The sequence below is a fragment of the Schistocerca nitens genome, chromosome 1 (assembly GCF_023898315.1).
Source record: "Schistocerca nitens isolate TAMUIC-IGC-003100 chromosome 1, iqSchNite1.1, whole genome shotgun sequence".
NCBI lineage: Eukaryota > Metazoa > Arthropoda > Insecta > Orthoptera > Acrididae > Schistocerca > Schistocerca nitens.
The window spans coordinates 1,175,979,838-1,175,996,771 of NC_064614.1; the positions used below are offsets into that span (position 1 = coordinate 1,175,979,838).

The window sequence follows — 16,934 nt, forward strand, 5'->3', positions numbered from 1 at the left end:
CTGGTATCCAAGACTTTTTGGCCTTCAGTTCATTAACTAGCTGGATGATGCACCTCATCCATCCAGCTCTCTCAGCTGCTTCGTCTTCTTCACATCACTTCGGCATAAGACTTTGCCATACCAATCTCAAGCAGTGCGAGAGTCACATCAATCCTGATTTCAGGCCATCATGTGCTTGATGTATGGCTAACAATGACTTGGTTTCTTGTTTGGCTACCACACACTCCTTTTATTAGGCTAATGAAAAAACTTTGCTCTGTGAAGGCTTAACCTTGACTCAGAATGAGAAACTTTTCATGATAGCTACATAAATGTTGACAGGTTTATCACCATTCAATAAGTCTCTCCAAAAGTGATCAATTCTCGTCTCACTTCTCTTGTATCTTGCGTGAAAATAAAAAAAAAAAAATTCTTACATGGCAAGTAATTATGCAAATTCTTTCTCAACTTTATCACAATCCTTGGCACTCAAACAATTTTGTGAATAGAATTTCTGCGATGCATTTGATTGAACACATTCTTACCACAAAGTGACTGCACTTGGTCCTGAAAGTTAAAATATCTTTGACAGGTAATTTTACCTTTCTCAGCTCAGACCGTACAGTATGACTTAAGTTAATTTCTTCGCACGAATAAGACTAGCTTCACTATCAAGTTTTATAACAAATACAAATTTCACAGCAGCTAATACATCAAACTTAACTACTATGGATATTACATCAGCTAGAATAGTTGGTGTTGGTGGGAAACTGTGGTATTAGCCGCTATCTACTCGGCTGCACTTTCAAATATCCGAGCCGCCAGTTACACCACCACATCTCCTACAGCTGCCAAGAACAATTACGCTGCTGCCAATAAGACGCAAGCATCCCCTCTCTGGAGCTCCAGTGGCAGGTGTACTTAAGTTCGAACATTCATGCACTCACCCCATTTTGTACGTCTGCCAGTTGAATAACATTTACAGACTTCCATAGCAGCAGGATTGTCGTCTGACCATGTGGGGGATTGCCCAAGAGGTTGGAGTGAGTACAGATTCTGCACATGCAATTCTGCAATATGATTTGAACTTGCACCGAGTGGCTGCGAAATTCGTGCCCAAGTTGTTGTCGCCGGAACAAAAAGACCTCAGTTTTGAAGTTGCACAGGACCTTCTGGACACCACCAACACTAATCCTGGGTTTCTGATCACTGTAATAACTGGAGATGAGTCATGGGTGTACCTGTACAACCCAGAAACAAAAAGACAGTTGTCACAATGGAAGCATCCCAAGTATCCAAGGCTGAAGAAAGTGCAGCAGGTGCAAAGCAAAATCAAGGTGATGCTGTCTTCTCTGATGTCCGTGGAATTGTGCATCATGAATATGCACCAGAAGGACAAACAGTGACAAAGAAGTACTATCAAGATGTTCTCCGGTGACTCCATGATGCAGTTCGGCGCAAAAGACCAGACATGTGGATGGCAAAATACTGGCAACTGCATCACGACAATGCCCCCGCACATTCAACCAACTTGATCCAAAATTTCTTGGCCAAACATGGAATTACAGCCGTTCGCCAGCCTCCCTACTCTCCAGACATGGCTCCTTGTGACTTATTTCCAAAGTTGAAGACACTGCTGAAAGGATCACATTTTGAGAGTAGAGAAGAGATAATGCGGAACACGACGACAGAGCTGAACACCATCCCAAAAGAAGACTTCCGGAGGTGTTTCTGGCAGTGGAAGGATCAGTAGGCTAAGTGTGTGCAAGCACAAGGGGCCTACTTTGAAGGGGATTAGGGTGCCAACCCCATCAGGTATTCGAAATATTTTTTCTGGCCAAAGGTTGGATACTTTTTAGACAAGCCTCGTATATTAGAATTACATGTAGGATACTGAAATGTAAGTAAAAAACACATTTACTAAAATAAATCATACAAAATAATCATACAGTGACGTGAAAATTGTGTTTTAGAAGAAATACATCAAATATGGGATAGTATTTGACGAAGAATGGTGCTGACTGATTAAGCCTCACGATACCACCGGGAAGGGGGGTTTCTTTAAGCCCACCTTTTGAAAATATTGTAATCTAGTCACTTTTTTATATTTTAAAATTCTGGAAAAAATATTTGTGTGTTTAATGACTTCTTCTAGCAGATTCCAGACATGTTTTAAATTTTTCATTTAAACTTAACCTATAAAATTAAGTGTTAATAGCAGATGTCACATTTCCCAATGAGTACCACACTCAACATTTTCAGGTTCAGGACCTTACTTACACATCAGTACTTCTTTGAAAAGTATTCACATTCTGGGCCCTACTTACACATTAGCACCTCTTTAAAAAGTATGCTATTAATATCATTCAACAGCAATTAACTAATTTTACTTTTTTTTAGATTTGTTTTATGATGGGCATAAAATAACTCCCCTGCCCAAGTGCATCATAGAAAATGCGTTTGAACTGCTAGGGTTAAGACAATGTGACAGGACCAATGATAAAATACAGTGGTGGTGGTGGTGTGTTGGGGCTTATGGGCGCTCAACATCGAGGTCATCAGCGCCCTGACACACATTAAAAGGAACGAATGTGGACAGACCTAAGAAAACTAAAGCACACACTCAAAGAAAGCAGGAAAAGAAGGAAAATGCTACATAAGAAAGTAAAACCTAAGGAAAGGGGAAACATAGCAACAAGAATGTCACAGGAAATTGTTATTGGCTGGCCACTTACATAAAATATGGGCGAGCTTGTCACAGTGAGCAAATTAAAATCCTCTCCCTAAAATCTTTGTAAAAACATTTGACAGGGCACAGAACTTTAAAACTTTAACCACATTCGTCCGAGTGTTGCCTAAAAGAGATGGCAGGTCCGCTGGCAAGTCAGCCGCGACCCGCTGGTCAGAAAATAAAACACAATCCAATAAAACGTGGCGCACAGTGACCTGGACGCTGCATGCACCACAAATTGGAGGGTCCTCTCGCCGGAGCAGGAAGCCGTGCGTCATAGGGCTGTGGCCTATTCGAAGCCAAGTGAGGAGAACCTCGTCCCGTCGATGGGGCTGAAAGCAAGTACACCACACACGCGTTGTGGGCTTGACTATACGGAGCTTATTGTCAGTCACTTCCAGCCACTCATCCTCCCACTGGCGCATGACCTGTGAGCTCAACAGCGAGGTGAGTGCGTGCAAGGGGATAGCAGTTCCATAAACTTCATCATGACAAGTTAACGAAATATGCAATAGTATACCGGTAATGAAAAATAGTTGTTCAAAATACCACAATATAAAAGTAAACAATGGAAAGCCCAGGCTGGAATATAATCAGTTATAAAACAATTCGATTGCTACTCACTGTAAAGATGACTTAAGAGTTGCAGACAGGCACAATGAAAAGATTGTTACACACTGAGCTTGTGGTAAAATCCTTCTGCAGAAAATAAAGGAAAACATTACACTTTCACACAAGCAGGCACACCTCACTGCTATCTCCAGCTGCTCTGTCTTTTCATTGTGCCTGTCCACAGTTCAACATGTCACCTTCATGGTGAGTGGCAATCTATCTTTTCACAACTGTTTTAGTATAAATTTGAATGTTCCACAAAATTGAAACTGTTCTCATCACCTTAGAAATCGGAACACTCAGAAAATACCCCACCAAGTTTCTGAAATGATCATTTTAAAAGTGACTGCTGTGAGTGGACAATCAAACAGTCACAGTCAAACTTAACCTAGACCTCAGTCTATGCTACAAATCTGTCAGTCACCACACAAAATTTTCTTCTATTCACATTCGTTGGCTTATCTACTCACAACCAAACTCAAACATTGCAACTTAAGCTAAACCTGAGCTGCACTATAGATCACTTCATTACCACATCCATTTTTTTCTTGCACTAGTTCGCACATTTACCGTAAGGTGCACTACTTTCGCCTATTTGTGACACTAGGTCATATGTAATTCATAAGAAGTGGTAGTAAAGTTCCCAGTTAGAGGTGGCAACTTTCCTTCAGTTCAGACAAATACTAAATACCTTTACTGCAGATAGGAAACAAGACACCGTTCGTGACGGTGTGTATTGTACACATAAGGCACGACTGTGAAACTGCCAAGCAGAAAACATTTGTCATGTGATGAAAAAGCAAAAATCAGTGGTTACAATGAAATGGGATACTAATTGTCAAATCACCAAGAAGTTGAATGGTTCACGTACAATGACTGATAATTTTGTTAGATTGGGCACACTATATGGACAGAATGGAAAATATAGTCAATGTAGAAAATTATCTGTGGTATCAAAATGGTTACTTTTGGGAAAAGCAAGGGCCACAAATTGCTATCCTTCTCAACTTGTTGCCAGTTTATGGATGCCAGTAACTAGCAGATATGGATGACATATTTTGTCACATGACAAACATCTAGCATTCAAGAATCAACTGCAGAAACTTGCTCTAACACTCAAACTTAAACATGGTAGATTGGAGTTCACTGAAAAACATACGATGTGAACTTTAGAACGGGATAAAGTGACCTTTAATTATGAAAAGTTTATCTTTGACGGGCCGGAAGAATTTCAATATTATTGGCATGATATGAGAACAGAGCAGCAGGCAAGAATGAGCAGAAATTTTGGCAGTGGAAGCATTATGATTTGGACAGCCTTCTGTGTTAAAGGTAAATCTTGCACTGCATGGTTGAACAATAGAATGAACTTTCAACATGTACACTGAAGTGATATAGATAGAACTGATAAGAATGCACACAGATTAGGGGACGAAACTCTAATTTTTTCAAAAAGATAATGCATCTGCGCATGTTTCTGCTGCAACCAAAAACTTCCAAGGCATGTTTATCATGGCTGTAACGAAATCAACGCCACGGAGAATTTTTGAGGCAATTAGGAAGAACAGAGGTTGGAAAGATAACACAAAAGAGCAATGAGACCCTATGTACCACAATTTTCATCCAGGAAATGTGAACCCCTTATTTTGTTACTCGTATTATCAAAGAAATTACGTAATTCCATTGTTACCATTTATGTGTCTAATAGTTTCACAACAAAACTGATACATGTATGCTTCGCACACAAGACCAGCACTTTTGTAAGGAACCTGCCTTTACACCAATTTCCACTACTGTATACGAATTCACCAAGCAAGGCATGCAGTTGCTGATCATACCAACACAGCAGCACTCAGTGAATGACTGTTGAATTTCTTTGTGATATATACGATAACTACTAAAAATTTCAAACCACAAGTCAAAGCAACTGCCACTATCTACCTTCAGTTGCAACCTCTCACTAACAATAACAACGCAGTGAACTAGTTTCCAAACATCAAAATTCAACACTAGAGAGCATCACCAAATACTACCAAACACACACTTCAAATATGCTGCCCAGCCTTCATGTCATATAAGACAACATTGTTATGTCATCAGTTAAAGCCTGTAAACCGTTAGGCAGAAGTAGGAACAGTGGTCCAAAGTGCCACTATCCTAGCATCGCCGGTTACCTGGTTAGGCAACAGCTGGAGAGCCTGGTGTGCAACAGGGATAGAGAGTACACTTGCAACACTACAAACTATCCTCCATCTTTCTCTCTGCACAGAATGCATCACTCAGCTGCCTTCTTATCTGGACACCACTATATAATCTAAACGTTTACATTTGCCATAGTTTGTTTACAATTTCATTTTTCAATTAACTGAAGCAGAGATTTTGCATATTTTCCTCCATACAAGATTTCACTACACTTGCTTCCTTCTGAAGTGAGATAGATTTTGCGGCAAGAAAAGACTTTCAATCTGCCAAATTTACTTCTGAGATGGTTCAATTTGTGATTAGCCACATACATTTCAATGCCTTAAAAAATAAAAATGAAGAAATAAATTGGGCATATAGTGGCTAGCACACTGCCACAGAAATTATTTTAAAGAATGTTCCTAATGTATTTGTAGTGTCATTAAAAAATTACATTAGCATTCATTATAGGTGCCTTAGAAAAACACAAAACTAGACTAGGCCACTCTCCAAATAAACTCCATTTTTTGTATAAATAATTATTAATAAACACTATAGAAAATAATTTTGTTCTCTATAGTGAAACTTCATAACACCCCTGAAACTAGGGTATGATATCACATGTATACAGGAAAATGGCAAAGAGCAAAATATAAGTTAAATTCAAAGATTTGTAACAATGTCATTTTAAATAACATATATGATAAAACAAGTTTATCATTACCTGGTTTTATACTGTCCAAAGAAACATTGATGTCATTCAAGGGTTTCACTTCAATTTGCTTAGGTTCACAGATATTTACACTTTCTGTGCTAGTCCTGTGAGATTTATCATCTACTGAGTTAACACTTAGCCGGTCATCACTGTCATTTTTGTTATTTTCAGAGAAAGAATGTACTGGTGTTTCTTCACTAATATCTACCATCGTATCATCACCATTAAGTAGATCTAATGTTCTGCTCTCCATTTTCTGCACAGAATCTTTTTCTAAGGGCTTCACCGGTTCTCCAGTAAGAAGATCCAAATCTAATACACCCGATGAATTGTCACTGCCACTCTTCTTGATGGGTGTTGATGTTGTGATATTGTCTGGCTTTGCCGCATCTTGCTGTCTGCTCAGCAAATTCATGGGTATTTTCGCTGGTGGCCTGTTTACAAAAAAAGCACAACTTCAAACTACTTATACACACAATCACATTATGTATAGACATAAATGATTATATGGAGAATGGTACAATATGATTCTAATGAAATAAAAATGCATAACAGAAGAAACTTTTTCCCTGCTTGGTACTGTTACTTTGAAGATAACACTCCTATTTAACTTAATTTAAAATAAGTGAAAGGCGACTACTCAAGGCAACCACTCAACTAAGGCAGATCAATTTATGGAGCACAGTAACATATAATAGAAAACAGCATTCACACTAGCCTTCAAGGACTAGCTCTTTTTCCAGCAATAGTACACACACACACACACACACACACACACACAAAACTACACAGACACCCAAATGCACACTCCCGTGACCACGACAGTCTTGCTGTGTGTGCATTTGGGTGTCTGTGTGGTTGTGTATGTGAATTATTTCTGGAAAAGAGCTATTGTTAGAAGGCTAGTGTGAAGCTGTTTTTCGTTATGTTTTACTGTGCTCTACACATCAATCTGCTCTCTCTCTCTCTCTCTCTCTCTCTCTCTCTCTCTGTGTGTGTGTGTGTGTGTGTGTGTGTGTGTGTGTGTCCCTTTTTTTTTTTTTTTTTTTTTTTTTGTACTTATGCATGTCAGGTAAGCTGAACAGTTTCTTGGCAAGATCAGAAGGCACTTGAACCCATTAGTCACTTAACAGATATCAGAAAAAAAATTACCAACAAGAACTTTTTGCATGTAAGGCCAGGTGACTGTGTAATCATTTACATATGTACATCAATAATTAAAAGGTTCCTCAAAAATTAATAGCATAAATAATAAACTACTTAAAATACAAAAACTAGTATCAAAATAGAAAAATACTTAAAAAGCATAGGTGCCTAAAAGTTGTCTGGAAGAAAGGAAAAAAAAATAAAGAGCTGCAAAATTAATTTTAAATCTTGCTGTTACAGACATAGTTATTCCTTCTCAGAACTTTTGGTACAAGCAGGGAAAAAGTTGCAAAATGTTAATTTGTGTTTCCAACTTTAAACATTATTACTTAATCCTGAAGGCAAGTTCTCACTCAAGCAGTAGATTGCCCTCTCATTAGCAGACTGAATGCTCTCTTTCCTAACATGTCATACAAACAGGACTGCACAAATTCCTTATAAAATTGGAGCAGATGTAGTCTGCTTTTCCCCAAGAACTGTGGCTAAGACGCTTCAAGATGTGTAAGTGTCTTAAGAGACCTATTAGTGTTACTTAACCATCAATAAACTATTGATTAATCAATAGTGTCTGCACTATTGTCACTATCAGTAATCTGGTTTAATTATCAACAGTCATATAGTTTATAATGTAATTCTTCTTTAACTGGCGCGTGAAAAATTCTCAGGTCCTATTACCTCCATGGCAAGTGGAGTGCAGAGGGAAGTAGATTGCATGGAGATATTTAATCAGCATTAAATAAGGTAGTGCCTTAGCCAATCTATGCTGTGTGTAAATGTATGTTGTTAATAGACTGGCTGCTATGGGGAACAGGTCGTCGGAGAGGGAGTTTTCGTGTTCGTCTTCCAGTGACAACAACTCATGGTCATGAGTACGTCGTACCAATCGCATGCTTATTGTGAAAAGTACACACATAAATAACATGAATTCACGAATGTGTATTATACAGGTTGTCATCTTCAAACGTGTGAGGATATTTACTTGTAGCAAGGAATAAAAAAGTAAAAAAGGTTGTTGTAATACAACACAGTAGGGGGGAAAAAAAACCTTTTTAAAGATTTGTAAGCTTTTATGATTGTACTGCATAATGCATTTTAAAATAAAGATGATTATTATCATTATTAATTAAATACACTCGCTACTGACCTCTTCTGTTTCTGAGTCCTCACTGTAGACTTACAAGTGGTTGCAATCAGGCATGTTAATGCATAAGATGATTTGAAAACACAAAACATCGATGCAATCCTAACGCCCCTGTGTCACTTCTGCCTTTGTAGAAGCACAAATATCTTTCATATGTTGGTTACCTGTGTTCTATTCAATTAGCAGAGCTTGTTCCTTCAAGAGCGTACCACGTCCCACAAAACTGAATAAAGTAAAAGCACAACGTGTCAAGTGCCAAGGTTTTTATTTGTAAGGTGGCTGGATATAATCATTAAAATATACAACTGTATTTACAGGCTATCTGCTTTCACAGTATTGCAATGCATATTCATTAGTAATTAAGGTGAAATGTGAGTGTTTCAAAGGATGTAAGATAAAACTAACCTCTTCTTGCCAAGACTTGGTGGTGAACACCCAGGAATGTTTTTGTTCAAAAAAAATGGTTCAAATGGCTCTGAGCACTATGGGACTTAACTTCTTTGGTCATCAGTCCCCTAGAACTTAGAACTACTTAAACCTAACTAACCTAAGGACATCACACACATCCATGCCCGAGGCAGGATTCGAACCTGCGACCGTAGCGGTCGCGCGGTTCCAGACTGTAGCGCCTAGAACCGCATGGCCACTGCGACCGGCGGAATGTTTTTGTAAAAATTTCTAATCCTGTAGATATTTGTTAAGTTCTTGCCCGTTAATGATGAAATCCCTTGTTTGAAACTAGTGAAGTTGGTGAATTAGCTCACCGGTTTACAGCATTCTGCAACCTGATTAATTTTTCAAGCATCAGGAGAAAGGATGCTGAGTTTCTAGCTCTTCATGATATCGCAGGAGGTACCTCACAGTGCAAACAATGGCTTCTTCATCACTCACTTTGTTATTTAAATGTCACACAACAACGCGATTATTCTTTGTCACACAACTTTAATGCCACAAGCCACAACCGTTGAAACGCTACTGTTGGCAGCAGTGATACAAAGAGCACAGTCGCCATGAAGTACTCTGAGTGGCGCTGACATGAAACGATCTGTACTTTTTGTGTGCCACCGGGTCTCTGTTGGCTGAGGAAATCTTGTGTTTCCAAGATTACTCTGTTTATGTGTAAAGTGCATAAAAAGAGTTTTTTTGTTATTGTTTTGAAAATGAATCATAAAAACAATCATCTGTGTGGAATTTTTTTCAAGGAGGAGGCAGATAATAGTTTGTGAAGTGTACCATCTGCAGTAAAGAATATAAACATCCAGAAAATACAACTAATTTAAGAGATCGCTTAAAAGAAAGTATGGTGAAAAACTAGAGAACCATAGATTAGCAGTAGAATTGAAAGGTGAGGGTCAAATTATGAGCTATATCAAGTGCAAGGGGCGAGGGGGGGGGGGAGAAAGAAGAAAGAAAGAAAGAAAGAAAGAAAGAAAGAAAGAAAGTAGTAGTTTTTTAAAACATTATTTTAAAAGAAGTCAGTTGTATGACACCAGTTTAAAAGGAAAAAAAGAACTTGATTCCCTTTAAGCACAAATGATCGCTATCGATATGCTGCCGTAAAGCACTTCCAACAATCAAGGTTCAAAAAAATTTGTTCATGCCACAGACAGCAGATATGAGAGGCCAGATAAAACCACACTTAAATGTTCACTGATTCCAAAACTACATGAAGAGAGAAAAAATAAATTAGAAAAAGCCCATACAAAATGTAATTTGTTGAGTGTTACAACAGACATGGATACCGACACAAACAAAGGCGTACTGATATTTACTTGGCACTTTATAATGGACAAAAAATTAGTTTCATTCATATTAAAAGTGACAACAATTGTAGGTCACAACAGTGGCACATATAAGTAATATATTTTAAAATGTTTGCTTCCCTAACTTTTCAATACCATGTTGAGTTTCAGTCCATTCTCGTGAGCAGTACATGCCTGTACAGTTCACGTCTGTACAGCTTGTGAAGTTCTTCTTGGCAGCTTCATCTCCCACCACCCCCACCCCTCTTGTCAATAGAAATCTAAAGACGTTGTGTCATTTCAAATCATTGAATAATTGTGTTACAACAGGCTTAATTTATTTTTTTATCCATTACTACAAATAAGCAAAATGTTTGAATGCAGATGTCTCTATAATGAGCTTTCTCAAAACCTTGTTACTTCTGCACACCATTTATAGCGGACTGCCCAAAGTTTACACTTGAGAGATGAATTTCAAGTTTGTACAATAACAGAGTAACAAGAGAGAAATGAATGTGAATCCCAATATAGAAGAGCAAAATCGGCTGGCCGTGGCATAGCAAGTTGTTAACACAGGCTGTATTAATTGAATCAGAATTTTCCAATGGTAATGGAAACCTCTCAGCTGTTGTGTAAGGGTAGCTGTTGTATCACAAACATAGTGAATCCGTCAAAAAACTATCTATCAGGACCTGTCAAGTTCAGACTTCGAGTGGCCTGGGTATATTATAGGAATACATCGGTAAGATGGGTGAAGGTGCCAGCATTGCTGTCTCTCCCCGTACTTCTCCTTACCCTTCATTACCACTGTTCTCTTTATACCCCTCCTTACACTTCCCTCGGTGAACAGTGAAACTCCCAACACCACTTCCACAAGCTATACACTTTATGCCGACTGCATTAAAATCATGAGTGCTGCCGACCTCAGCAATGTAGCAGCTGTAGCACTACAGTAGAGTAATGGCCCTATTGTTTTGTATTTAGAGTCAACTGAGAAACACCCCTTGTCCCTTCAATGCACTTTCTCTAAAGTTGTTACTCCCACGTGCAGTTTATATCATATCTGCTGCAGTTCATCAGCAAGCATTAACATGTAAGGTAGCAGCATTGCATGGCAGACCAGTAAACATTTACCCTCTCACACACCTATTCCTCATGGAAACCTTCCTCTCCTCCTCCTCCTCTTTTTCCTGATTTCCCTGCACTTTTAAGATGCTGAAGCTGAACTTATCATCAACAAGTAATATATTGGCCTGATTTTTATGAGAATTATTTTTTTATATATGAAAGTATTTTTTCATATAAGAAGACATTGATTTTTTATGAGAATATTAAGCAAAATCTTGGACATATTGGCACTTAATTTTAACATTACATTTTTTTTCCTGGTCATCAATCAAATCTTACTACAATACAATATTCATAACAAAACAGTAGCAGTCATTACAGACAATCAGACAATGCTGCAGTTATGAGGGAAAAAAAACCACCTGAAATCTTAAGGATTCAACACTCATCCTGTTTCGCCTATTGCATCAACTCAACAGTACACGATTGTTTCAAAGTAGAATCATTTTCCAAACTTTTATTGAAAGCAAAGGCTACTGTGACTTTCTTTTGTAACTCTACACTAGCCAGTGAGAAACTGCGCAATGCTCAGAAAGGAGCAAACAAAACAAACAAACTCATACAAGAGGTATCGACTCGATGGAACAGCTCACACTACATACTCAAAAGACTTTTGGAAGTTTGAAGTGAGCTTGCGACAGCAATCAATGAAAGTTGGAAAGCACGGCCTTCCCTCACAGCAGAAAATTACTTAGCTATACACGAGATGAGTCTTCTTGAACCTTTTGAAGTAGCAACAACAACAATCTCAGGGGAGTCATATGTCACTGTTTACTTAATTATACCTCTTATACGAGGTGTTTCAGCTAAGTTGTCAGACTTGGAAAGCACCTTAACAACTAATGAAGAACAAAGGTTTTGGATTAATTGATTACATCAGTCAATGGAAGTCTGAAATCACACGTGTGACATTAGTACATCCTAGGTTTAAGAAACTTGGTTTCAGGACATTTCAAGAGGCAGACAACACTGCACAATTATTTCAGAAAGAGTATGCTGCTATCACTGCAGCAACACCAAGAATAATACCTGAAACACAAGCATCTATGAGCAGTGCTAATACGTCTACATTTGAAATCAGATGGTCTACTTTTTTTTGCCCAATCAGCAAGCGCGTAACATACATATCGTTACACCAGACGGTGATTTCATAATTGACCTACATCAATATTTTGAAAAACCTGTAACAGACAAGCGTGCTTGTGCATTAGAATACCGGGCAAAATCTAATAGCATGTTGCATGTAATGGCCACTAAATATTTGTGCTGTCTGTCGACTTTGCATAATTAATGAAAAATACAACAGACTAAAGGAGAAGAATTCAAATACCTTACTTTTTATAAGACAAATCTGCATATCTTGTATTGTTGTCTTTAAGCAATGAAAATGCTTAGAAAGTTATTTTTAGTTTGAAATACTTGCACAAAACAGTCAATAGATAATTGATAAATTGATAGATTTTAAAAATACTTTCAATAATATCTCATGTGCTAGCTATCTATGTTCAAGTAATATTAAGACCTGTATATGTGATAACCATATCAGTTCATAATCAAATATGGACCAAGAAATTTAAATGGCTGTTTCATATTCAGAATGGTCTCTCTCAACAACGACATGGAAGGAATAAACCCACACACCACTGTATCTGATAATCACTTGAATCTTATCTGTGCACTCTACTCCTCTAGTATCTTTAAAATCAGATACAACAGAAGAAAAAGGAAGAAAGATTAGGATTCAACGTCCTGACAATGTCAAGGTAATTAGAAATGGAGTAAGATATGATTGGGGAAGTAAATCCGCCATTTCATTTCGAGGGACCATTCCAGCATTCGCCTTAAGCAATTTAGGGAAATCATGGAACACTTAAACCAAGGGGACTGGATGGAGTTTGAACCAGCATCCTGCTAAATACAAGTACTTTGTCTCATCACTGTGCCACACCACCTCACTCAGTCAGTGTCTCTGAAATGAGTCTCTGGAAGACAAAGACCCAAGGGCTTCACCAGCACCAAAAGTCTCACCTCAACAAGAATAGTGAAGACTGACCATGTGGTTTCTGGGGTAGATAGCTCCCTGTAGCAAACTTCAAAATTCATATTTTGAGGTGGACAGTCGGCATCAATCTCTTCGAACAAAATGTGCGCCACACAGTAAGACACCTTTGGACCAATTTTCTGAAAGTCTGTTAGTATTGTGGGTGAGGGTCCACCGACTGTGCAGCCCTCCTTTTCTTCCCTGTAGTTATGAATTTCTTCATCTTTCAGTCTCCCCCCCCCCCCCTCCTTTCTGTTGGTTGTTGTAATGGTAGCACACTAATGGACAGTAATGTTCACGATTATCTGGGAGCAGTTCTGGGTACTGGAAGATTTTTTTCTTGTCATGTGCATTTGCAGGTACATGTCTTATTGGTTTGTGCCATGGTTAATGCATTAGCCTTAGCTTCTTAACAAACTTGAAAAATCTAGGTGCTTACAATGCCTTAAAAGCTTTTTTGCTTTCCCATACCGAATTTCTCTTGTGATTTCTAGCTCCTGGATTTTCGATCCTTAAGACTACACAGAGCGTTGTTTACTCCACAGAGTGCAATTTACTGAATAGCTGACATACTTAGGCGGCGATGTACATTCCAATCCTCATTCACAAGCTGATGAATAATACTCACACATATAGCTTTATTTTCCCACATAACAGTGGAGTATCTACACCAACGGTGGAGTATCTACACCTCCGATAAGAATATTTTATTTGATTTCCTATAAGTGGACCACTCAAGCATATATCATGAGAATAATGGGTAACAGTGCCTCAACAGACCATGGGCTCGAACAGCACTGACAGCCTTCTTTCACACCTGAAACTGTATGTGGGTATTATGTATATGGTCTCAAGTCAAATTTGTGGAAACTGGACTTGAACACCTTCATCTCACAAAATATGGAATTTAGACTTAACAAGTTTGTTTGCATAGTTATATGCCTTTGTCTTGCTGTAATTTATTTTATGATTCCAGACATGTTAAGACAGCTTCAATGGATTTAATATGTAATGATACAATTTAATATGTAATGATACAATTTAATATGTAATGATACAATTTAATATGTAATGATACAATTTATCTGAACCAGTATAATACGTTGCGTTCTTTTGCAACTGTTTTTTGACAATAATCTATTCAATGTGCTTTATAAAAATAATAGCTAAGACTCATGAAACTGGGGATCCTGTTCGTAATCAATCTTCTTGTATACAACAGAAATTGATAAAATACAGGGTGCGTCAAAAAAATGTATACACACTTTGAACTGTCATAGGCAATTTATTTCCCGTTCTACAAGGTTAAATATCTGTGAGATAGTAATGTTGTGTTTCTTCAACAGGTGGCAGCAGTGGCAAGGAAGTAACTGCAACATGGTGGACATGTGTTTGAGCTTTGAAGTGCAGAAACAGATAATTAAGTGGTACTGGAAGTTTGAGAATGTAGCTGTGGTTCGAAGACAGTGGAGAAGTGAGTATGGTGCAGAACCACCTTCAAGGTTAACAATTGTACATCTACGAGACAAATTCGAAATTTGTGGAACAGTGTGTGATGTGCATAAAGGTCGATCGGGGCGACCTCGCACAGCTACAAGTGATGATTCCACAACTGCGATCTTGGATCTGTTACAGCGTTTGCCTCAAAAATCTTCAAGGCAAGCGGCACGTGAGAGTAATGTAAGTGCTAGTAGTGTGCTACACATTCTGAAGAAAGGCAAGTTTCGTGTGTACATTCCAAGGCTGGTGCAACAGCTAAGTGACGACGATCCAGATCGAAGGTTAGAATTTTGTGAATGGGTTCAGGAGATGGTGAGATGTGAACCGGGATTTATGGGTTGCATAATTTGGTCGGATGAAGCCCAATTCAAACTCAATGGAACTGCCAATAGGCACAATTGGTAATCCTCACATTACGGTTGAAAAGGCTGTGAATTTTCCTGGTGTAAATGTGTGGTGTGGTTTGTCTGCAAGGGGACTCATTGGGCCTTTCCGCTTTGAAGGTACTGTTACTGGAGAAAAGTACCTAACAATGCTTGCTGACTCCATATTCCCTACCATTCGTGCATTATACGGTAATGATGAGTTTTATTTCCAACAAGATCATATCATAGGGACATACGAGCATACCTGGATCACAATGTGCCAGGCCAGTGGATAGAATGCAGGGGACCAATTCCTGCACGCTCTCCAGGCCTCACGCCACTGGATTTCTTTTTATGGGGCACAGTAAAAGATGAGGTGTACAAACGTAAACCACGTAACCTGGACACACTTTGGAATGAGATTCAGGCACTGTGCGCAGAAATCTCATTGGACATTTTGGTACAATGTACGGAACCAGTGGTGACCCGTACTCAGAAATGTATTGATGCTGAAGGCCACCAGTTTGAACATTAATCACATCTGCAAAGTACATTCATTTTTCCAATTGGACTTTAAGCTTTCCATTTCCAGAAATTTAACATTGTAGAACGGGAAATAAATTTTCTATGACGCTTCAAAGTGTGTATACATTTTTTTGACGCACCCTGTACATGCCAGCATAAACAAGGGGCATAAAAAAATAAAATTCAAAACTGGTAATGAACATATTAATCAAATTAACATTTTAGATATAACAATTAAAAAAATACAAAATAACAAGCACCTATTCAAAATTTACCACAAATCCACAGCATCTGACACAATCACCCAACAAACCTCAATACTCCCAAATTCACAATTACAAGCAGCACTTCAACACATGCTTCGCAGACTCAAGATAGTGCTACTCAATAAGAAAAGCTACTGAAAAGAATTAGACATCATAAACAGTCACAAACAATGAATGCAAAAGAAACATAATCCACAGTTACAACAACAAAATTAAACATTAAACGAAGATCTATAAACAACAACAACAACAACACACACACACACACACACACACACACACTCTCTCTCTCTCTCTCTCTCTCTCTCTCTCTCTCTCTCTTCCATAACATTAACAGAGAATAATCTGGAAAATATAAAAGATGTCTCAAGATGATACACAGTGACATACAAACACACATTCACACATAAAATCACCACCATTTTCAAAAGACAAGGCATACACATAACATGAATAACAGACAATTCTATCCAAGAACACACTGTTCAAAAGAATTACGGGAACACTTGTATCAACATCCAGTAAGTTAACGCAGTACCTCTGGTCTTATTGGAGAGTTTCAAGTGTGTGTGAAATCTCATGGGACTTAACTGCTAAGGTCATCAGTCCTTAAGCTTACACACTACTTAACCTAAATTGTCCTAAGGCCAAACACACACACACCCATGCTGAGGGAGGACTCGAACCTCCACCAGGACCAGCCGCACAGTCCATGACTGCAGCGCCTTAGACCGCTCGGCTAATCCCGCACGACAAGAGTTTCAGATCTTCACTTTCAACATATGCAACAACTAATGTCATTCACCGCCTATTGGGCATGTTATGCATTACAACATCAGGTGAATCCTAAGAAGGGAGTGAG

The 16,934-nt window shown here is 38.4% G+C and overlaps 1 protein-coding gene across 4 annotated transcripts in view; it reads right to left on the reverse strand.

The window, feature by feature from the left end:
• The window catches only part of LOC126200231 (ADP-ribosylation factor-binding protein GGA2), a 136,800-nt gene that overhangs the window by 37,386 nt on the left and 82,480 nt on the right, over positions 1-16,934 (reverse strand). For all 4 annotated transcript variants that reach the window (XM_049936692.1, XM_049936693.1, XM_049936694.1 and 1 more), the window contains exon 8: positions 6,228-6,652. In XM_049936692.1, coding sequence (XP_049792649.1) covers positions 6,228-6,652 — 425 coding nt within the window. The remainder of the gene's footprint in view (positions 1-6,227; positions 6,653-16,934) is intronic.